Raw genomic sequence first — 23751 nt, forward strand, 5'->3', positions numbered from 1 at the left:
CATACTGTAAATGGCCTCATCGTTCAGGACAATCATTTCACTGTCAAATCAGTTGCAGCTTGGCCTGTGTCCACAGACTGTGGCCTGCACTCATCCTAACATAGAGCGAAATGTGTGACATCAACATCATTTAGAACATGCTCAGGCATTTGGTTTGTTAAGTATTTTGTAATTTGACAGATCACTATTGTAATACATAAGTTAGAGTTCGATGATAATAATTATGATGATAAAATAATGATAACCTGAACAAAGGGATCATCATTAAAAAACAAAAACAGAAACAAACCCCAAAACATTTGCCTTTATAAATTAAACTTCTTTTGTTGTTCCTTCTTAACATAGTGTGAAATATTAACGTATTGATGTTTTGGGACTAAGACTATAGACTGGATATAAATCCTGATTTGAAAAGTGAAACCAAAGCTTTAGAGCCTTAAACCTGCATTCTATCTACTGACCATTCGGGGCAACTCCACTCTTGTAAACAGAAATCAGATTGTGTTGAAGTGTATGGGAAATTGTCCCTCCAAATGTCCCAGCTCATTAAATGTTTTCCTTGTGAGCTTGTGGCCTCAGTCTCTTGTTTCGAGGCTTCTTCAACACAGCGGGATGTTTCGTTTTTGAATTATATTCCAATTTCGAGGAAAATATGTCACAAAGCAGGGGATGAGTTAAGGCAGTACCTCTTCCACCTCCATGTAAAATGATTCTTGTCAAATGGCCAAATTGCAAACTGGGGTCTTTTCAGAGCAACAGTTTAAACCAATGGATGACATCAATGTGGTTTGACACTTGGTTATCACCCACAAAATAAACTTGTATTTTTCCTCTTTCATTTCTGTGTAAAGATTTAGCGGCAGAATAATCTCTTGCCTCAACTTTGTTTTCATGTATGATAACAACCAGATGAGTCTCTCTAAGCATGCTGTCATGCTGCTTTGCATTAAAGAACAGCAGAAAACCATGACTCTCTCCTCCTCCCAGCTCTTGGTAACCTCTCACCTCGACCACTGCAATGTCACCCCATGTAGTCAGTAACTCTGCAGCTCATTGACCTGACTAACTACCCATGGTCTCTAATCAAACTCAGTCTTTAATGCACCTTTAGGGACTCCTGGGTCTGTTCCATCAACTTGAACTCAGTCTTTCAGCCTAATACTTCTTCTCAGCCACTGAGTTCCTCTGATAAATGTGGTCTGTCATCGCCTTCCCTGCAAACCAGACCATCTCAGTTCAGACTGCTCTGGTCTGTGGTTCCCTGATAGTTGAACTAGCTTGTGAAGTCCATCAGAGCAAGGGCGTTCTTTGTGTTCAAAAACCTGCAGAAAGAACCCGCCTCTAACACCCTAACATGCTCGACCAGCTCTGACTTTCATTTCACTTCTTCACTAAATAAATAAATGGATGATTTACACTTTTGCACACCACAATATCCTCCTGCAGTACTTATATCACTTTGGACAAAGGGCACTGACAGATGAGTGTATGTAATGTAATCATTAAGAAAGAAAAATATGATATCCTGATTGCCTGATGTCATCTGGACGGATGCTTTGAGAATGATAATGAATGATAAAGTGCAACAGCAGATTTCTGTATCTACCAGGGAGCAGAAGACACACTGCTGTTGACTCTTTGAGCTCTTTATTTGGTCTCTTCCACGCTCTTGGTGGGGATTGTATCTGTGTTATTCAGCTCAACAGGCTAGGGCCAGGGGTCTGCAACCTTTAGCACTAAAAGAGCCATTTGGGCCCATTCCCACCAAGTTAAAACCCACTCAGAGCCACAAAACCTATTTGACCACTAAATTGAAGCTATTACATATAGTTTCTTTTGACTGGTGATTTATGAGTGTGTTACCTTTATGAAATAGTATGAACAGAAAATGACACAAGACACTGGCAATTATACCTTTTTCAACTAATGCAGGCCTGTTTGATTCATTGTAAAATCATAATATAATATTAATAGGGGCAAACAAAAAATGCCAGTTTAAGTCATGTGCCGTAATTCTTTCCTCAGGTCACGTGCAGAAGCCAACCACCAACCTGAATATGAAACACAAATACAGTACATCAGTTAAGGGCCTGATATAGAAACATGTATTTTCAAAATAATAGCTCATTAAATAATTTCTCTCACCTGGTTAATGGGACTTCACTGGACAGCGTATCAATATCTGTTGTAAGATGTCACTTTTAGCTTCATGCAGGATTTCAGGCTCTCATCCATGAGCCGTTTTATAAAGTTCATTGTGGAAAAAATATGCTCGCACAGGTATGTGGATCCAAAGACCGACAGGACTCTAAATGCGTACTTTTTCATGTTACGACACAACAGTGTTGTCTATGGCGTTCAATGTGTCGAACACAAGTTTTTCCGATTTGGGGAGGCCTTCATTTCTGCTTCTAGCTATTAGCTATTAAAGCAAAATTTATTTGAAAGTCACAAGAGCATCTGAATCTCCAAAAAAATAACTATAATAATAATAAAATATACTAACTAAATAATATAAAAGAAATTAATTGGGCATTAATTGTTTATTATTTATTTTTCAAAATGAGCCACAGCAGGGGGCTGAAAGAGCCGCAGGTTATAATTGATGTTACATGGCGTACTGACATCTACTTTACCGGGTATGTTGTGTGTCCTGTGTAGAGATGTAGTACTTATTCTGGAGACATTTAATCTTAATGACTTGTTCCGGGATTGAAGGGTTTCAGAGTGACCTTAAGGATCCATTAAATGTTGACTTAGTGCTAAAAGTCTGAGTAATTAAGTTCCTTTACGAAGAAGGCTTTTCCCTGCACTATAGATTTTCAAACTGAGTCAACAGTAGTCTTCTTGTTTCCCTTCCTAAAGGCGGTAACAGATTTGTTGAGCATTGTTCTGCTGTCTGCAGCAGCAAAGCTTTTGAAAGCTCTCTCACGAATCAATGTCACTCCACACAGCTACAGTCAATATAAATCAATGTGAGTGCTAAGCTTCATCACAGCACCTCACTCCTCTGCTCAGATAATCACTGCTGTCCCTGAATGCCTCATTCAAATGCTTAATGGTGCCCTGACAGCGACAGCTGCTGTTCCTGGTGCCCGCTTTTGTTCAGTCTCTGTAGCAGTAAACCACATGGACAACTCAGGGATCAGCTCTGTAGCGATATATTATCCAACAGAGCTCTACAAAAGCGGTCTTCCTTGAGGTTCTTTCAGACTCCTCATGTCCAGGTGGCATTTGAACTTCTGTTGGGAGATGAAGAACATGAGGGGTCATGGAGGAGAGTCAATGACCCATCTGGTCATCATGTCAGCTGTTACTCTCATCGGAGCTGCTGTTATGGGGACTTGGGACTCACAGGCTTACTCCCCTCTTTCAGAGGCTTTTCACCTTGATAATAGAAAAAGCTAAAGTTGACATAGGAGTCCTCTATCAACTCATGGAATTGATAGAGTCAAAAAAAAAAAAAAGTTTTCTCTGATGGCATCTAGACTAGTAATGGAATTCAAAGTGATGAAAGAGCAGTCTGATTAAAAATTATTTAACATTCATATTATTATTGGATGGCAGGTTCACAACTGTGTTTATTTACTCTGAAAAATATAAAATAAAATAAACCATTTTCAAACTTCCACATATTAAAACCTACTCAAATAACATTAATATCCAGGAGAAGAGTGAACTTGATCTAATATTTGTAGTATTGGTTTGAACTGCTTAGCGGGAGTCTGAAGAAATGAGAGTATTAATATGTCCAAGGAGTGACTAAACACTTTCGTTATGTCTCAGGCAGGTCTCGATGAGAGAATAAAGGAACATGATCTTTCAATGTTTACTCACACAGCTTCAGATCGGAGTGATTTAAAGCTCGAGTCTGATTCTCGTTTTGTTTGGTTGGTTTGCATCAGTGACTTGTCTTGTGTTTATATTTGATTTAGCAGACTGAGGTGGTCCTGGGGCAGACAATGTCTGTGGGCTCCACGGTGTGAAGCACAGACAGCTCGGACCATCTATCTGTGAAGACTGATGAAGACTGGCGGTGTCTCGAACAGGAGCTTTCTCTGCTCATTTTGTACTTGGCAGCGTTTGAGCCCCAGATTGCAGCACAGCTCGGTAGGCCTGGCTGGGAGACCAAGGTGAGAGCAGCGTGGGAGGCTGCAAACACACAGCCTTCCCCTCAACAAGAGCATTCATACAAACAGACACCAACATGGACTCTGTAGATTAGATAACAGCATCTCAGGAGGGAGAGGATTGTACCAGTGAGGAAACATGAAGGAACACAGAGGAAGCTGAAACTTTGTCACACTGATGTAGTACATTTCATGATTTAGTGAGGACTCCAGCAGGTGACTTACAGCCTGCTTCCGCTTCAGCCGTGAATATCAGCGCACATATCACAATTCATTTAATTGGTCTATACACACACACCCTTCACTTAAATATGTGAACTAGTTGGTGTAAGTTGGATATTTCATGTGGTGTTTGTAAGGCAGTTATAGCAACGGGTATGTTTTCAATATTAAATCAACTCTGCTGTTTTTCAGCTGTCTCCTAATGTAGCTTCAATCCGTCACAGTTTGTTTAATGATGAAATGAAGAGGAAATGTGAGTGTTCATTTTCTTTAGTTCCAATCCACAGAGATTCACAGAATCAGATTTTTTTTTTAAAACTGTTTTCAGCATAAAATCTTTTTATACATGAATAATATTTATGGTGCCATTCTGAATGTATAAATTAGAAAAACAGTTCAGAATGGAGGATAGCTTTTAGAAAAGAGGAAGTGATAGATGCTGCTGCCACCAAATATTACAGAGGAATCTGAACTGGTTTCTGGATTGTTAGCAGAGGGTTAAAGATTTTGCCTCTGACCAGAAGGAAGAAAAGTAGGTAGATTGCCTGTCTGATAATGTGTTTGTAGACCAGTAACCAAGACCACATGGACTGGCACCAGTCCCAAGCTCAGTCTCTAATGGTCACGATCAAGCTGACACAAGGAAAGCACCATAGCCAGCACAGGTGAATATACGTTAGATATTTTGATTCAAACTAAAACTGGAAGCAGATGGAAACTGTTGCTGAAAAAGGGCGTTTTATACTATTCTTTGGTTTTGTATGGCGGGTATGGAGAACAGAAGCTCCACCTCCAGTAGTCAGATGATGATATCGCTAAATCTTGAAACAAAACACACAAACAGACTACAGAGTGTTTGATATGAATCCTGTAAAGATTCACATTGTATTTTTATTTCAACAAAACAAAAAAGAAAAAAGAAACAATGGTTAAATACTAGCTGTTGAGCAATAGGAAGCAATTTTACTCTGTTGTAGATAATCACTTAATAAAAAAAAGTTAACTTGTCAATCTTCATCTGCATTTTTCATGATTGATACATCATACTGGTGTTGGATATTGTCGCATAATGAATGGCCTCATTCATTACGTGCATTTTTTACAGGACCAGCTGTGCACAGAGGATTCAAGTTGTTTTACACATTGCATAAAGTATCAATGGATAGTAACATGGAGGCTCTGACCAGGCGTATGTTGCATAGGCTTCTCTAAAGGGACACATGCATAATAGAAGACAGAACTGAGCAATGCAATAAGCAGCAAAACTATGTAGCCTCATTACAGAGTTTGCAATATCAACACACATGACAGGAGTGCATATTGTAATTAACTGGGTTGTATAACTGTGCTTATGGGACCAAGCGCAGCTGATTTATATGAAGACTTAAGGCCACAATAACTGATCCAGTTCAGTAATGCCTGGTAGATGTATGCGCATGTTTCTTTAAAGGCTCCATTTTGATAGACCTTGATGTGGTCTCTGATAATAAATCAGATCCAGGTTCTATGTTAATTCTGTGAACGTATTGAAGGTATACATCCACAGAGAAATGCTCAAAGGCTGTCTTAAGAAACCGTGCCTTAAAACAAGCTGCCAGGATAGTTTGATGTCAGAACAAAGCAGTCATTGTCCCCAGTGGCACCATCAAGCCCACCCCACTTGGACCTACCATCCTGTGCAAGAGGATTTGGTTTATCAGAAAACAGTCAGTCAGAAGAGAAGTTCAGAGTCTCCCTTCTAATTGGCTACAGCTCCCAAAAGGAGCCTGAGTGAAGACATGTAAAAGCACATTAAGATGGTTTTTGGTTCTTAAAACCACAAGCATTACAACTGTATGGAAGTCAATGGTTTCAATAAAACAGTCGTTTTTATAATATGGAACCTTTAAAGTTGATGAATGCAAGATATTTACAGATTAAACTGTGTTAACATATGTTTTGCCAAAATGGAAACCTCTGCCTGATTTCTGGTGCTGATGTCACCATTGTCATTGTCGTCACGATCCCCCTCTTCATCATCAGCTTTCAGTGAGACCGCAGCTGTAAAAGTTTAAGGCAGCAGCCCCCAACCTTTTTTTTGCCACAGACCGGTTTCAAATAAAGCAATAGTTTCACAGACCAAAATATAACCACATAAAAACAAAGTGTATAAAGATACAACTCATTATGCTGAATGACCCGTACCGGTCCGTGGACTGATGACTGGGGACCACTGGGAATAGGTATGCAATCTCACTGCTTGTTTTATGAATACAGTAACAGATGTAAAGGAAGCCCTTTACCAGATGAAGATATGTGTATATGTAAAGCTATGTTGGCGTAAAAACTTAACCACAGTTTGGGCCAGAGGGTTCAGATGAAGCCAGTGGAAGGTGAATCAGATTATCGTTTGGTCAGCTCAACAGTGCAGTCTTAATATTTTACTATAATTTCTTAACTGTTTTGGCAAAGGGATTTTTCTTCTAAAATTACCTGAGCTCTTTCAGTTTCATACTTGTGAAGTCTCAACAAATCAAAACCCTCTTGTTGAGTAAGAATGGACTTGATGTGTAAAATGAGTTCACTCATGAGGTCACTGTTGCCACAGCAACATGAAAAAAAAAAAAAAAAAAAAAAATCAATAATATACAAAAATAAGGCCAAAAAAGGGAAACTGGGTGTGAAAAACTGTGTGGAGGCATTAGAGTGTATTTTTAGGGCTGTGCGTGGTTGGAAGAGAGAGTGAGAATGTGGGCTATAGAGAGCAAGTTATTTTGGGTTTAAAAACAAAATTGCCAAGGTTTCTAGCTTAGGCACTGGCATCAAGTGAAGACTTCGGTCCAAGAAACTGTTAGCATGAAAAGGAACAATTAAGGTGCTTAAGCCAAAACAGAACTCTCTGTGCAAAGAGATGATTGTACAGTTAGTAAGAAAGAACAAGGAATAACTGATTTCACCTTCATGAGTCAACCGATTCCTCGTCATTCCTGCTTCAGCATATCAGTCGTAACATCACTGCTGACAGTGTCTAGGTCACACAATCTAACTAAGGATTTTTGGTTCAAAGTACATTCAGCAAATAGCAACAATTAATGCCAATTCAGAGGCATGACACACACAAATGCACACACTCTTGTCAGCTGACCTATTTGTTCACACTGTGAACAGCATGATCATTTGCATGTTCATCTCTTTGATAAAAAGACTGACTCTACTAATAAATTAAGATGTAAATTTCCATCAATAGGGGCTTATTCAACTTTGTTCTGTAAAGGTTTGACTTCTGTCATTTAGGAAAAAATAAACAGCTGTTGGAGAAGCTTCTCTGATCATTTAAATTTATTTGCAGTATGCTTTCTTCCTAAAGCCTGCATCCACAATGGTAACGGAGTGTGTCATTTCTATTCAAAAAGCAAGAAGATAATTTATAACACTTAGCTTCAGTGCACTTCAGTCCACTGCAGCATGAAAACCCTGATGAATCTTCATGGGTGTCAGGACCTGGTTTTAGCCCACATTCATCGCTAATCCACTGCTAACTGCATGGCAACAACTGCCTGCTAATATACTGTAATGTGATTGCTAACTGACTGCTATTATATTGCTACTTGGCTACTCTCTGTCAGCTATAAACTGGTTAGTAGCCAGGAAGGAGTCACTTAACAACCAGTTAGCAGTTTACTAACATCTGTTGGCATGATGATGATTAAAAATAAAGGCAACTCTAACCACAAACTCTCTAACATTCAGAGCAGGAGGAGTAGCATTGCATGTTGCTCTTAGTGTGAACACAGTAACTTTCCTGGCTTATTTGATCATGCTAAGAACAAAAGTTATGCTTTGACCTGCAAATACTAATTAAAAAAAGACTGAACATGTACGGTACGCGGTCCATACATATGTTGACAGTAAGTAGTACTTATAGAAGGTTATTTCATAAAATGTGAAAACGCTCCTGTCAAAACAAAATACATTTTGGTTAAATGAGGAAAGTCACCTGTTTTTTTTTTTTTTTGTTTTTTTTTTGTTTGGGGGGGGGGGGTTATGGCAATAATGATGGGCTTCTGTAGAAATTACTTCTGGCTGCAGGTGATTATGGGAATTGCTGTCTACAGATCATTTAGAAGTTTTACTTCCTAGATTTTCAAGCTAATTACATTTAAAATGGACAGGAAGTCATGGCACCGAAGATGGCTTTGGTTTACAAGTATGTTAAATCTTCTACAGTCTAATGTTGTAGTCTTAAAATGAACATAGGATTTGAAGTCCACTTGCAGTATTACTCCTTTGTGGTGGGTAGTCTCAAATATATAATGCATACATAATTAGATTTGATGTTTGCAGACGTGCATGCTACTCTAGGCTTTAATTTCCATCTTTTTAGAGATGATATCAAAGGAGGAAACATGCCACTGATTGATGAGTGTAAACCTAATACACAGTGAGATGAGTTATAGTTCTAGAGTCGTTTTAGTCAGACTGGTTTTGAAATATGTTGCAGAGACACAGGGATAAGCCTTTCGAATCAACTCAAGGTTCATGTCTTGTTCTTGGTGTGCTACAGTCATGCATGACTGTTAAGGGGCATAGGAGTGTCAGATTTCAAGCAATACAGCTAACATGTCATACATAAGCTATGGTCATTCATAGGAGACCAGAGGTTACTGTAATGTCAGAGGAGATCTATGTGGGTGGAGGTCCGTCATAGCGGAGCATGATGTTGAATGATCTGGCAAAGTTGTTGGAGAGGGAGCAGCTGTTTCCTTCGTCCATGAGTGGCAGCAGGAATGCCAGGAGCAGCAGAGCGAGGAGGAGAAGCCACAGAGGAAGAGCCAGCCGGCAAACTCGCTGCATTAGCCCAGGCTTCTGCAAGTACAACATATAAAACAGTCTAAAAAATACTGATGGGGTTTGGACTCAAAGCACCAAAGTGATGGAGAGTGCCTTTGATATTAAAATATGTCTCTAGCTGCTTAAATTTTCATGCCTCTTCTTTCAGTATGTAACTGCCTACGTCTTTTCAAACTTGTGAAAATTACAAAAGAGGACATACTGTTACCACCAATTTTCCTACAGGAGAAACACAGGAAACATTTCAAGTTAGGGAGCAGAACAACTGGTGGCCACACCTGTGGTAACATGTTGTGGTACTCATTTGTGCCAGGAACAATGTTTGATTTCTGGCCGATTTTTCATGTTTAAAGTCAAGTAACTCAAAGGGCAGGTTGGATTTTAATGTGTTCACTAACTAAAGCTGTGAAACCAGAGAAGCAGAGTGATTGGTATTGCACCAGTCTGCTGCTATACTAACCATGATCAGACCTCTTAGGTCACCTTGGACAGGTTCATTCCTTGAATCAAAACCAAACAAAGTGAACCAACTTCAAATTCCAATGCTCCTCAATAGGAGCTCTGCTGTTGTGCATGAAGCGCCTTTAGGAAAAGACTTGCTTAATTGAAGAAGTGAACATATAATACATATATTTTTAGCCTTTATGTGCAACAATCACAGTAAAACAATGACTCAATCTTGTGTATCACCGCCAAATAACTATCTCCATTTGCTTTTAAATGTTCTAATTATTTTGTTTCTGCTTCCACATCTTTTATGTGAAACTGCAAACAAGAATTTCTTGTCTCTGCATCTTGGAAGAACCACCCACACAGCCAGAAACATGGTGTAGCAGAGCCAACTCGCCTATATGCCACTCCAAATCTCTCACTTGTCAATCTGTCAAACACGTTTCCCACCTAAATTGATCTCTCACCTGTCAAACACAGGAAGTGATCTGATGTAAATAAAAACATCAGAGCAAAGCTTTAAGGGGTGAGCAGAAATGTTGTATTTCTGTAAAACATTGATCCTTTTATAGATATGACGATGTCATCATTCTGTCGTTTTATATGTTCCATTATGTACAATTGCACATGAATTTGTGAGTTGAGGCCAGCAATGTTTGCTGTGAGGTCCCAATTACTTTTGACCAAAATCTATCCCATTCGTTCATCTTCTACAACTTAATCTGTTTCTGGGCCGCAGGGGTTGCTGGAGCCAATGCCAGCTCACATTAGGTAAGGGCGGGGTACACCCTGGACAGGATGCCAGACCATCGTACGGCCAACATACAGAGACAGGGAGAGACCAACAACTACTCACACTCAGACCTCCAGTCAATTTAGAGTCACCAATCAACCTAAACCTGCATGTCTTTGGATGGTGGGCGGAAACCCATGTAAGCACAGGGAGAACATGCAAACTCCACACAGAAAGGGAATAGAACCCGTGACCTTATTGTCGTGAGGTAATAGCGCTAACCACTATTGCACTGTGCTGCCCCCATTAATATTTGAATCCAAATGAATGTGTGTGTGAAACGCGATGCCCTGGCTCCAACTGTGGTGACAGGACCTCGGTGGGTACAGCCTCCACATCTTAGATTTTACATAATTTGATCAAGCAATTTGATCCAACGGACATGATCAGGATGAGCTGTTGCCACAATGTTTGGTAGCTAAACACATCTTAGACCCAGATCATCAACAGCAAATCCTTGTTTTTTTTGGATAGCCACGAGAGAGAGTAAGAGTATTTTGGACTGTGTAAATAGAGGTTAATGACTGATGGAAGAGGAAGTGAAACTAGCTAATCACATGACATAGGTATAGGCCATAGGTATGCATATGTTTATTTGAATAAACCACTCACTACCTCACCTTACATGAGTAAGGACAATTACTGAGCACTCTATTGGGATGCCACACTGTGATGGTCCTTGCACTGTGCTAGATCATCTGGTAACCAGCAGATTATTTCTTCCTACCTTTTGCTGCTGAAATGCTGAAATCTGATGGTTTCACTTAAAAGTGTAATCCTCAGGATCTCTGTTGTTTGCTGCTATATTAGTTTCATTACAGACACCCAATGAAATTGGGGTAGGCTGGTCCACAGAGGCTCAACATGATGGGGCCTTTGTTGGCCAGGAAAGGAAGGACACATGTGAAGGAGCATCTGAAGTGGGACAGTCTAGTTTTGGGGAAGTATCACTGCGAAATGTAGCTAATACAGGTTTGGGACCACCTTACATTCTATTTGTTTTCTAATTCATTGGAAACACTTGGATCCTCTAATGCAAGGCTTTTGTCATAATGCAAGTGAAATGATGAGCTTTAAATGACAAATTGTCCCTTGTAGTGACTCAAATGATTGGATGGCTGTTTCGGGGGAGGGGAGGGGTGACTCTCATATTATAACATCAGTTGTTCAGCCGAAATTTAGTAGCAAAGGAAGCATAGCTTAACAACAGTATAACAGCAGCTCTATTTAAAAGGTCTAAACTATTGTTGTATCTGGTGTGATAGTGAGGTCTGTGCAAAAGGGAACAGGGATGAGTGTTTTATAATTTGTTGTTACCTTTTGTATCTTTGCTGCTACTGTTAGTTCTTCTGCTTTGGATTGGGCTCTCTGAAAAGACAAAAATATTTCAGGCAGTTCACAACATTGACTTGAACATACACCAACCCTGTTCACTGTATAACTGGTCTAAATTCAAACCACACTGACTTTTGCTGTACAAGCAATGCTCAATTAGTACTATACTGCAGCCTTGTGGTGAAAAAACAACAGTACAGCTAAAGGGGACTTGTGAAGGCCTCTATCTTTCAGAAAAAAATATTTCAAGAGTACAAAATCGAAAAGCAAACACACATGTGCTTCAGATGTTGCACTTATACAGCAGTGTGTCCAAGGTCACAGAAAGCTGTCCATTGTTAAGAATTGGTTCAGAAGATGCCCAGGCTATTCTGTATTTTGACTGTCAGTGACTGATGCTTCATGAAGTCTGAAAGAACCAGTTAACTTAGAATTGGATCTACAAATCTATCACAACATCAAAAATTTTAATTTGGCATGGACTTGAGTACATATTGAACTTTAACCTGCAAACCTGAAAGAGATTTCTACACTGAAGAGCAGGCAGTTTCGTGATTGATGATCACAACTGCCATCAATTATCCTCTCACCTTAGTTCTTGTCCTGGTCCTGACCTCTCCCACATCCCGCAGTTTAGACTTGTAGAGCATCCAGCGGTAGCGAAGCTCCTCCAGGTCCACATCCTCTGTTGACCCAGAACCAGCTCCACCACACTGACTCTCCTGGAGCAACAGCTGGAACTGCTCCTGACCCAAGGTTACTCCTGCCCGCAGATCCTGTTCCCAGACAGCACATAGGGCTTCAGCCAAAATAGAGGTACTACCTGATGTTTGCCTACACCAAATGGAACAGACCTAAGGCTTTTAACTACTAAAGGTCAGTTTCACAGCTGTTTTTAGCTTGATGCCACATCCTTCATTCTGTTTTGTCAGACGAAACCTTAGTTTAGACAAGAGAACATCATGAAAAAATAGACATCATGTTGCATTAGAGAAGAGCAAACAGTAGAGGGTGAGATGATAAACTCATGAGAAAAATGTTAACTGCGCTAATAAATCAAGTGAGAATCTGCACGGAATCAATTTCCAGACCCAGAGTCAATGTTCATTTACAAATTCAGCCTATGGAGCCAGCTGATAAACAGGAAACATCCCCTCTTTAATCAACAGAAGCCCCAATCCTCAAGGTAGTTTGATTGGAGGAATTTTTTATGCTGGTCTAATTCCATACCCAGTTGTAAAAAAATATAACCAAAATCAACCTCCTTCATAAATGAAGAGGGAGCATGAATAACACTTTGCATGCTTGTGCCACTCCTGTATACTGCAGCTTTCATACTGAAAATGCAATGTTTTCACTGGTAGAAATTTACAGTGTAACATAATTGATCAAATAATTGATCATTTACAAATGCTAATATTAAACTATTTCCTGCAACTCAATTATTTTTCTCTGCTCCAACACAGTAATGAAACAGTATGAAAACAGCTGTTTCAGTGCTGTGATGAGGAGCTGATTCCAAGAAAAGCTCAAATTTTATGCAGTGTGAACTTGTAATGAAGTCTATTAATAAATGATAAAGAACTCACATACTTTCTAATTTTTCATACTGTATTTTAGGCAGAATGTAAGGCAATTTAGAGGCTGGTGTCAACATTGCAGCAACTGTATACATATAACATTGAAACGAGTAGATTTACAGCATGTTGATACACAAATGAACAGCTTGGCAACACTGTTTGGTACTATTGTTTTTTTGTTTTTTTTTTTACCTACAGACTGTGTCCTCATTCAAACTGCATCCTTCAGAGACTGCATCACAGTAGCACAGCTAGACTTTCACATTTCAAAGGCTCCTAAAAATATCTGTTTTTCTGTTCAAAACCTATCTCAAGATTCATTGTGCATCAGCAAGTAAAATAATATGGGCCACCAGAGAGCCTGATCTAAGTGATAATGCATTTCAGTTCAGTTGACCAGCTACCAGTACAGCTGTTAAAAAGGCCCTTAAAACCTGACATTTTTTTGAAAAAACCAAAAAAGTTCTATGTTTTTACGGTTGGTAGACAAAAGCACCAATGCTTCGCTACGGAAATGTCATTGAAGACACAGCTGGTAATGTAAAGCAAAAAATTATCCATAGACCAGACCTCCATTTGGTTTGACCTTTGCATTCCAGGGTGACCATGTGGTTATCATTAGATATTTCAATTTGATGGTAGTGTCACCACCTTATTAAAAAGGGATGTTGCTGAAAAGCAGCAAAAGAGATTTATCACTAAAATTGTACTTTCCACACAACAGTTTTATCTCTCTAGATGCCAACAAATTCCTGTTCCTACCCACTGAGACCCATTGATGCAAACTCACTATCTACCTGCTTGAGCAGCTAATCCACACCTGCCACTTGAAAACACACAGTTTGCCGACGCTTCAAACAACACAAAAAACCTAGAAACAATGATGAACCACATCTCACAACCTAAGGACTGAATGATTAAGCCTGAGACATGAATGGAAACTTGAGTAATGACATCTCCTACCTACCTACCTACCTACCAACCAACCAACCATAATGTGGAGGAACAGAGCTGAATGAAAAGGGGACGGAGGATGTGATTAATACTGCTTTATGTCAGAACTAAGACTAACAACACTAATCCCCATAATGCTGAGCACCACCTAAGACAAACCAAATGCAAGTTATATCCAGCAACTAAAACGCAAACATCAGGGAATTCAAAGGATTGATGTTTTTCTGTTGATATACATTTAAAAAAATGTAAAAATACTTTGTATCACTCCCACAATATTTACCTACCTACCAACCAACCAACCAACCAACCATAATGTGGAGGAACAGTACTGAATGAAAAGGGGACAGAGGATGTGATTAATACTGCTTTATGTCAGAACTAAGACTAACAACACTAATCCCCATAATGCTGAGCACCACCTAAGACAAACCAAATGCAAGTTATATCCAGCAACTAAATAGTAAACATCAGGGAATTCAAAGGATTTATATTTTTCTGTTGATATACATTTAAAAAATTAAAAAATACTTTGGTATTGGTATTTTTGGTATTTGGTAGTTCTAGTTCTATAGTTCTATATTAATACGGTGAAAGCATACAAAGTGCTCAGTCCAAATAGAAATGTACTGGAATTTGTGCGGTCAAAACAAAGCAGTTGCTGCCCACCTTCCCTCCCAAAATCCAGCATTGCAGGATTTGGTTTCTCCAGGTCTTTATCTGTAATCTGCTATTTTTATTGGATCACTATAAAAACTGCCAGCCAATCAGAAAAGCAGCTCAAGTCCTCAGATTGGTTTCCTGACCAGTTGTTCAAGAGAGAAGTCAGAGAGGAAACGTACTCTAAAAGGGTTTTCAGTTCTTAAAACCCTAAATATATATTCTTATGGGTAACAACTAGGTGTGCAATACTATGTGTGTACCAAAAGTACCAAAAATATTACCAGGCTAAAGCAAAGCAGGACTACTCGCCACTCCTTGTTTCCTCTGGGTGATGGAACACTATTGCAAAGCCACATATGTTGATGTTGAGTCATCCAAGCAACCTCGTTAAGCATGCAGTACAGACCAGCCTCACTGAACTTGAGCTACCCAAGCATGTTTGAGTTAATTATTCTAACATTTCTTTCAACATGCCACACACATCTTTATTTTATTAATTATTTTTATTTTCCTACCTAGCCCCAGACATTTTTTTGACTTAAAAAGAATCATCCTTTGTTCAGGAAGCTGTGGTTTAATGTTTTCAATTTGACAATAAATTAAAAACTTGTTGACTTACTCTGTACCGAAAATGTACTAAACTGTGATTTCAAAACCAAAGTCAATACCTAAATATGACTTTATACCCCTAATAACACATCTGATAAGCCAAAGCGTTAAAAGCATCAAATATAGACCTTTAATTTATATGTTTCAGTGTTGTGGTAACGTCCATTCAGTTCAATTTAAAGAGAGCCCACTTGTTGAGTTTTAGTAAGGGATCCAGCACAAAACATGTATCAAGAAACACATTACATACTTGTCAAATCTGCTCTCACTATTCAGCCATGCAGTGATAACTCTTCCTAGAGGGCAGCAAAGACCAGGTTTTCAATAACCATGTCCTCTAGACTCGATCCTGACTCCTCGACTCACCGACTCACATGCATGCATCTGCAACCGGGTAACTGCAAATTTTTGCAAGTGCTTTGGGTGGCTGATTGGACTAGAAAATGTCTATACATATTCAGTCTATTAACACAAAGTTTTTTTTAACGAAGTATGACGTTTTATCAGTTTGGGTTACCTGCTGTCAAAAGACACACTCCTCTCACTCATGTTTAATAGGAAAAAAGATTGCCACAACTAATTACCAATTGTGCATGAATATAACCAACTTCCTTTCTCCTCAAAGACCATACAGTGGGTGAGGCTCATCAGTTGGAAATGACTAAAACCTGAAATCTTCTGTATGTGTCCTATATATATTTTTATATCACATGGCTATAATATTACAGTTAAAATTAAGTTCCACAACTTGGTTGACATTACAAACAAGAAAAATGAAAAGATAAGGTGTGAAGCTGGACTGAGGGGGAGGATATAACATGCTCCTCAGGGAGCAGATTTATTTTCTATCACAGTCTATGTAGACCTGAAACAACTTGAGCTGATGAAATTCTTAGATAGCTGAGACAATGTCACTGTAAACTTCAAGAGAGGCTTCCTTTATTAATTTTTGGTCAAATGAGTAAGTTGCATATTTGCAAACTCAAACTGAGAGGCTAATGACCTTTTTGTAACACATCATCATAATGTTTCCTCTGTGGATCTGAAGGTTGTGAACAGTGGCACCTTTATCTCAGCTTGAAGCAATCCTCCTACTACTCCTCGCTAAAATGAAGAGTGGAATACTTCGTAAATAACTTGGCTGCACTGTAATGTAGAAGCGTTTTCAAGCCTGGGTTCACTCACAGAGCAGATCCTCTGAGTGATGGTGAAGTGCCTAATAAAGACAGGCCCCATACATATTCTGATTATTCCCATTATGCTGCCTGGAGCAGTTCATGAGAGTGAACAAAATGTGCACTGACTTGGCCGCTCCAGGTCCTCTGGTAGTAGACGTAAATAATCAATCAAGACACCCACATATGCACAAGCCGGACTCGAGGATCTGAGATTGCGGACTCAAACACTTATTGCTGCTGGGGAATGAACAATACTGAGATTTAATTGCCTACAAGCACTCTAGCCTGCCTAAATGTACAATACCTTTTGTAAGTAGGTGACTTTCTCTCTTAATGGACCACCTAACTCCAACCAGTATCAACCTTTAAAAGGATGAGTTTAAAGTGTTCTACACTGCAGAACTTGGTTTTCGTCAGGACCATCTACTAATTATCAACAGCAACTTGTAATAGAGGCGGTAATATGTTATCTAAGCAGCTGTGCCTGTAGGACATACTACACCGAGTTGCTCAAGTGATGAGACGGTGGTAGCTGGCTAGCATTCAATTTGATGTTAACATAACTTTTCCTCTAAACTGGTAAGGACTTCACAATTAAGTAAAACAAAATGAATCCTCCATTCAATCTTTTCTAGTTTAAATGAACTGCAGAAAAAAAATGTATGTCTAAAAGTAAACACACATCTAATACACTCTCTTTGGCTTCAGCAATACAATTCAGTGATCAAGATTTGTAGTATGCTTGGTTCTGTCTTTACTTCTAAATAAAATGTTCTTTATTATCTGAAAACAACCAAAGCTGTGTTATGTATGCTTTTGTGTTCTTATGTTATTACAAATGTTCCTATCAGAAATGACTTTTCTGTTTCATTGGTTGCCTGTCAATAAGTTACATCCCAGAGCATTTTAAATTTTAGACATATTGTACTTGACACCTATTGAATGAGCTGTGTATAAAACTACACATTTACATGTCAACAGAAACTCACTTGGAGTGTGTCTTGTCGGATCTTGACCCCTTTGGCACTGAGTGCAGTCCCCTTCATGCTAAGGATCCCTGACAGGCGATCATTTTCTTTGGACAGCCAGGCCTCAAACTCCCTCCTCCTTGATTTGTAGTGTCCTGTACCCCCCTGCAAAACCCACAAACACACCTAGAAGGTTAACAAGGCAGTCAGTGGTTGATTCATATTCTGTCATTTCATTTTAATAACAATTGATCAGCACGACAAGTATAAAGTGATTTTTTAGCCTGCAGCCAAAACAGGAGATAGGAAGGGTCTCTACCACCACCCTCAGTCTCCTCACATTGACTAATTAATATAATGCACTTCACCTATCAGGTATGTCAAAAAGTGATAATTATTTATCTGCAGTCTAAGAATCAAGACAGGAAACTGATGTTATTTAGAAACAAGCACAGACATAATATATATTCATTAGACAAATTTTTGGGCTGAGCTGAACCTCTCATTGTTCTTTTTTTTTTGGAACCTCTGAACCGCTGTCTAATCAGCTGTTTGGTGGGTGGTGTAAGCACAAATATGCCAAAAATAATATCTTATTTGGCTGTTGAATTAAAACAAGCAGGTATGAATGCGTCCATTTGTTACTGGACTACTATTTAGCACTAAATTAACTGGACTGGTTTCAGTATCCTTCACAGGCTTTATGTTGACAGGTAGAGGTTATGAGCAAGCATTGATCTGTTGCAAAAAGATGTTTTAAATGAACAGTAGGAGTTAATACAACACTTAAAGCAAAGTAGAATTAAATTGTAAAGTATCCGTAAACCAAATTCAATTAAGTTTACAGACACAGCTGATGTTTGGGGGATGCTATAAGTCTGGTGCCCTCTGGCAGGTTGATTCAGTTTTAACCGTCATTTTCACTTATCCTGCAGTCACAGTGTGTGTTGGAGTTTCCGTGTAAGTTGGATCAAATCTCTATATAGGGAAAATTCAACACTGATTTTATACCAGAGAGTAAACTCATCTCACTTCCTGCCCAGAATGTGAACAAGTTACCGTTGTGTGCTGAGTTGGTGTCCCTGACTTCTTCATAGCTTGATCACGTCTGAAGAGCATGAAGGCTCCTCCTCCTGGGCTCCGACCCTCCTCTGTCTCCATGCTGCCTTCTCCAGAAGTGGTTTTAACATCCTCCTTGTAGCTGACCTCTGTGTTTGATGCTGCCCCCTCTCTGTCTCCAACCAGGATGGTACTGCCCCCCCATGCTGATTTGTGGCTTCTTCCCTGGCTCGCTCTGCGACGAGCAGAGGAATCTACTTCTTCTCCTTTGAAGGATTCGCCACTGTCCTTGTTGACTTTTGATGGACTTAGACGTTCATCAACTTGTCCAGCCAGAATGAGGTGACCTTCAGCATGGCCCTTCATCACACCTGCCCCTCCCGTTCCCTCAAAGCCTTCTCCTTGTCCATCCATGGCTCCATAAATCTCATGGATCTCAGGCTGGTTCAATTGCAAATCTCTTTGGCTTCTGGAGCTTCCTGCTCTGCCCTGACTCACCTCCTCCTCCACACTGAGCTCTGCTGTTAAGGAGGTGTTTCCATCCCTCCAGGAGTCAGACCTTGTTGGCTCTACTGAACTATTCAGTAGCCTGAGAGAGACAGATGAATACAGGTTAAGTGTTATTACTTGTATCCCTCAAAACCACATGAAGTGATGGCTGAACCACAGAGGAGCATCACTTCTCTCTTTTTGCCCCTCCATCACATTTGCAGTAAACTGGAGTTCTGTTTTTTTTTTTTTGTCCACGCATTAATATTCTGTACCTCAGCAACTCTCAACTGCAATGATTTAGTTTAGATTTTTGTTCCTGACCTTGAAAAAAACAGCAGTTTTGACAGGAAAATTGATTGAAAATTGATTCTTAGGCTGAAGTGTTTAACTAGTGTCTAGCTATTAATTTGGTTGCTACATCTTGAACTCAAAAATGTGCTTATACAAGATGAAAAAAGATCCCTTCAGATGTTTATCTTGATGCTCCTATTTCACCCTCTTTATTTTTATTATTTTAAATAGGTAGTCGCATTGAAATCTTTTTCAAGAGAGACCTGTGAACAAATATGTCCCTCTAGAGATCGAGGTATACAGTGACATCTGTGCTACTATTAACATGGTTAATATGGATCTCACTAGAACTAGACTAAATAAGATTGAGCGGAGAAGCAGAGGAACCACCTGTTGACTAGAAAAGAGAAATGAGCTTCTGAGGTAAACCAACATGCTGCTGCTCATACATCTGAGAATTAAATGTGAATCTAGCTCTATTCAAGTACTGTGTTTGTGAGGATAAGAGCAGCAAACAGATCTGAACTACCATCAGTGGTTCCATGCCAGTTTCCCACCACATTCTCAACTTCACACACTGACCAGACATACATACCAGGTTTAGAACTGGTCTTGTTAAGTCATCAGTGCCTCACATCCTGTGAGAGAAACTTTTTTTATTTATTTATTTTATTTTATTTTTTTTTAAAGAAGCAGTCTACTTAAGCAACATTATGCAGCTCCCTTCATACACCTGTTATTTTCATAAACAACTGCCAAAATGCATCTGTTTTGCATACACACCTGTGTTCTGCAGTAATGTTACACGAATGTAATCACTGTGTGAGCCTTAATTTGTTTTTCAGCTGAGGAAACATTCCTGTATCTGAATGCTGGCTTAGCCATCACCTGGGGCAACTCCTCATTATGCAGTACATTCTTCAGGGCATTTTTGGATATCATACCTTCCAATGAAAGTATTTAATTAAAGTATTTAATTCAAGAATTCAAGTATGAACATTCTGGTCATTGCTGTCTTATAGGCATCATAATCTACACAAGTCCTGGCTGACCCCCATCACTGTACGTACACATGTATGTATACACACACACACATACATATACATATATATATATATATATATATATATATATATATATATATATATATATACACACATATATATATATATATATATACAAAATTGCTCTTTAACTAAACAAAAATGCATTCTATCCGATTACTTGAGTAATTGATGGAATTTTCAGTAGAATACTCAATTACTAAAATATTCGATCGCTGCAGCCCTAGTAAAGAAGTACATGCACTAGAACATAACCACACAAGGAGCCACCACCTTTCTCATCTGAGGTACCTGTGGAGATTGAGACTCATTCTGTAGAGGGCCAACCAAGACTCGCGTAGCCGCTTCATGTCTCGCACAATGTGGATTTGTCCCTCCTTTGAAGTCCTCTCCAAAACTTCTTGACCCTGGACCTCCATCTGCTGCAGCTGAAGCTCCTTTTCCGGGAACTCACCAAGTGCTCTCTGTGAACAGACATATTGGAATTTTCAAATAATATAGTCTATGTAGTCTATCTAGCAAATTGGTTAGCGCTGTTGCCCCACAATACAGCGGTTGCAGGTTCAGTTCTCAGGTGGAGTTTGCATGTTCTGCCCCTGCCTGCTTTTGATGGAAAGCAGAAAACTACAGCCTGACAGTTAGCCAACTATTCTCTATGTTAAAGTGGAGTAATGGCTTCCTGAGCAACAAAAGGTCTTGCCCCCTTTTTGTGGGTTGTAATCTGATTTGAAGAGAGTTCTTTCTTCTGTTAATGGTCTGGAAATGTTTATATGTCAACAGATTTGGTAGTGTTAACATTAGTGTATTTGAGTCCTTCACATTGCCCCACATGTACAAACACAAAAACCCTGTCCATGGTGAAAAGTTTCAATGCTTTTACATGAAAGTTCAGATGACATTGGCCTTTATATTTTCATCCACTGCATGAAAAAACATGTTTTCACATAAGGCAGAGAAAGAGATGAGGCCAGTTTTATCCAAAGCAGTGAGTAAAGTCCTGATGTCTCAACCTATTGAACCATTTGCTGCTTGATAAGCAGGATGAATTGTTCTGACGAGCTTCAAGCATAATAGCTACCTCACACCAGTGTTGTCAGTCCAAACAGGAAGGCAAACTATTACAGAGAAAAAAGGTGCAAATCCATTTTTTAGTTTTTGGTTTAGTTTAGGTTTTTTTTGTTGTTGTTGTTATCATCATTTTTATCATATCCCAACAAATTTTTATGCAATGTGTGTACTTAAGTCTAATTGGATGAAATGTTGTTTAACAGCAAAAGAACAATACTCAGCCAGAAAGAACTAGAAAACATTCTGCCCCATTTTTCCAAACAAGACCACTGATTACACCTAACATTATGTCTACTGACAGGTGAATAACACAGAATATTTCTTCATTGTGGCACCTGTTAGTGCGTGAGATATATTAGGCAGCAAGTGAACATTTTCTCCTCAAGGTTGATGTATTACAAGGACGGAAAATGGAAAAGTTTAAGGGTTTCAGTGAGTTTGACAAGGGCCAAATTGTGATGGCTAGACACTGGATAAGATCATCTCCAAAACTGCAGCTCTTGTGGGGTGTATCTGCTGTGCAGCGGTCAGTATCTATCAAAAGTAAGGAAGGAGCAAGGAAGAAAGGAGTGTTGACCAGCAGTAGAGATGGATAGATGATGAGTGAACAAGGTTCATTCACAATTATTTAACAGTGACTGCAGAGTCAGTTGATGGACTCATGGATCATTTCACCTCAAAAACATTACTTCTCAAAGTCATGGATGCTGTTGCACCAGTTAAAATCAAGAACTTTGATGGAACAGAAAACACCATGCAGAAACACTATTATGGTGAGAAAAAGAAAAAAAAAAACAAAAACAAAAAACAATTGTAGACAACCAAACTCTGCACAGAAAGGCCCAGGCCTAGGAACCAAACCCGCAACCTTCTTGTTGTGAGGCAAAAGCGCTAACTATTATGCCACCGTGCTGCCTGCTGCACATTTTTAAAATCAATTTAATTTAGCTATTTTGTGATTTTATATATTGTATGAGTTCATGTGTCCTTTTAATTATGTTTTAACATGATCTATAGTTTCAGCACTGTAATTATTTCTCTCTGTATGCTCTTTTCCATGTAAATCACATTGAATTACCTTTGTGTATGAAATGTGCTTATATAACTAAACTTGTCTTGCCTGTTTCTGATATTGTGGGTAGGTGAGCATCAGATTGGACCATGGACCAATGGAAGAAGTTGGCCTTGTCTAATAAATATTTTTTTTCTTTTACAGCACGTAGATGGCTGGGTGTGTGTGTGTTACTGAGGAACACCATGAAACCAGGAGGAACTATGGGAAGACAAGCCAACAGAAGCAGTGTTATGCCTCTGGCAATGTTCTGCTCAGAAACCTTGGGTCCTGCCATCCACATGGATGTTACTTTGACCTATGCTTTGCTGCAGACCATGTACATCCCTTCATAGAAGCGCTATTCCCTGATAGCTGTGACCCCTTTCAGTGGGATAATGTGGCATACCACAAAGCAAAAAGGTTCAGGAATGGTTTGAGAAGCACAACGAATTTGAGGCGTTGACTTGACTGGGTGCCAGACAAACAAGGCTGATCCATGGAGGCCCTGCTTTGCAACAAAGAATTTAAAAGATCTGCTGCTAACATCTTGGTCAAATTACCACAGTTCATCTTCAGGAGTCTAGGGAAATCCATTCCTACACAGGTCAGAGTTGATGTTTTCTCATGCCTGATCGATGCATCTTCGTTAATGATTACAATAAACCAGCCTCTTCAAGACACCAAGATAGAGCCACTGGGACACACTGACAGACCTGCGCTTCGTGATTGCGGCCCTCTATACTCCACTCTCCTGAAGGGATATGGAAGGACTCCATCTTCTGCTTCATGATCATCAGCCACTTCTCCACATTCAGCAGGCTGTCATGAAAGCTCTCATGATCTGCAATGCTGTCGTCACTTTCCTGCACTTTTACCTGCAGACAATAAAAGAATGAAAATGCTTAGTATATATTATGTGTGCCATCATAAAAGCTTGTTTGGTCTGGTAAGTGGTTGGTGCAATATTGTTCATGGTGAGCCACCAACACCGTCTGACCATTTAAGTCTGTG

At 39.4% G+C, this 23751-nt stretch overlaps 1 protein-coding gene across 1 annotated transcript in view; it reads right to left on the reverse strand.

Moving 5' to 3' along the window:
- Positions 1-8331: 8331 nt before the first annotated feature.
- syne3 (spectrin repeat containing, nuclear envelope family member 3) overlaps positions 8332-23751 on the reverse strand; it is a 37963-nt gene continuing 22543 nt past the window's right edge. Inside the window, exons 12-18 of the mRNA XM_029493815.1 lie at positions 23454-23615; positions 20910-21082; positions 18772-19360; positions 17734-17877; positions 12351-12536; positions 11743-11793; positions 8332-9197 (exon numbers count right to left, since the gene is read on the reverse strand). Of these exons, the coding sequence (XP_029349675.1) occupies positions 9015-9197; positions 11743-11793; positions 12351-12536; positions 17734-17877; positions 18772-19360; positions 20910-21082; positions 23454-23615 (1488 nt within the window). The 3' untranslated portion in view covers positions 8332-9014. The remainder of the gene's footprint in view (positions 9198-11742; positions 11794-12350; positions 12537-17733; positions 17878-18771; positions 19361-20909; positions 21083-23453; positions 23616-23751) is intronic.

This window comes from Echeneis naucrates, chromosome 22, assembly GCF_900963305.1.
Source record: "Echeneis naucrates chromosome 22, fEcheNa1.1, whole genome shotgun sequence".
NCBI classification, from domain to species: Eukaryota; Metazoa; Chordata; class Actinopteri; order Carangiformes; family Echeneidae; genus Echeneis; species Echeneis naucrates.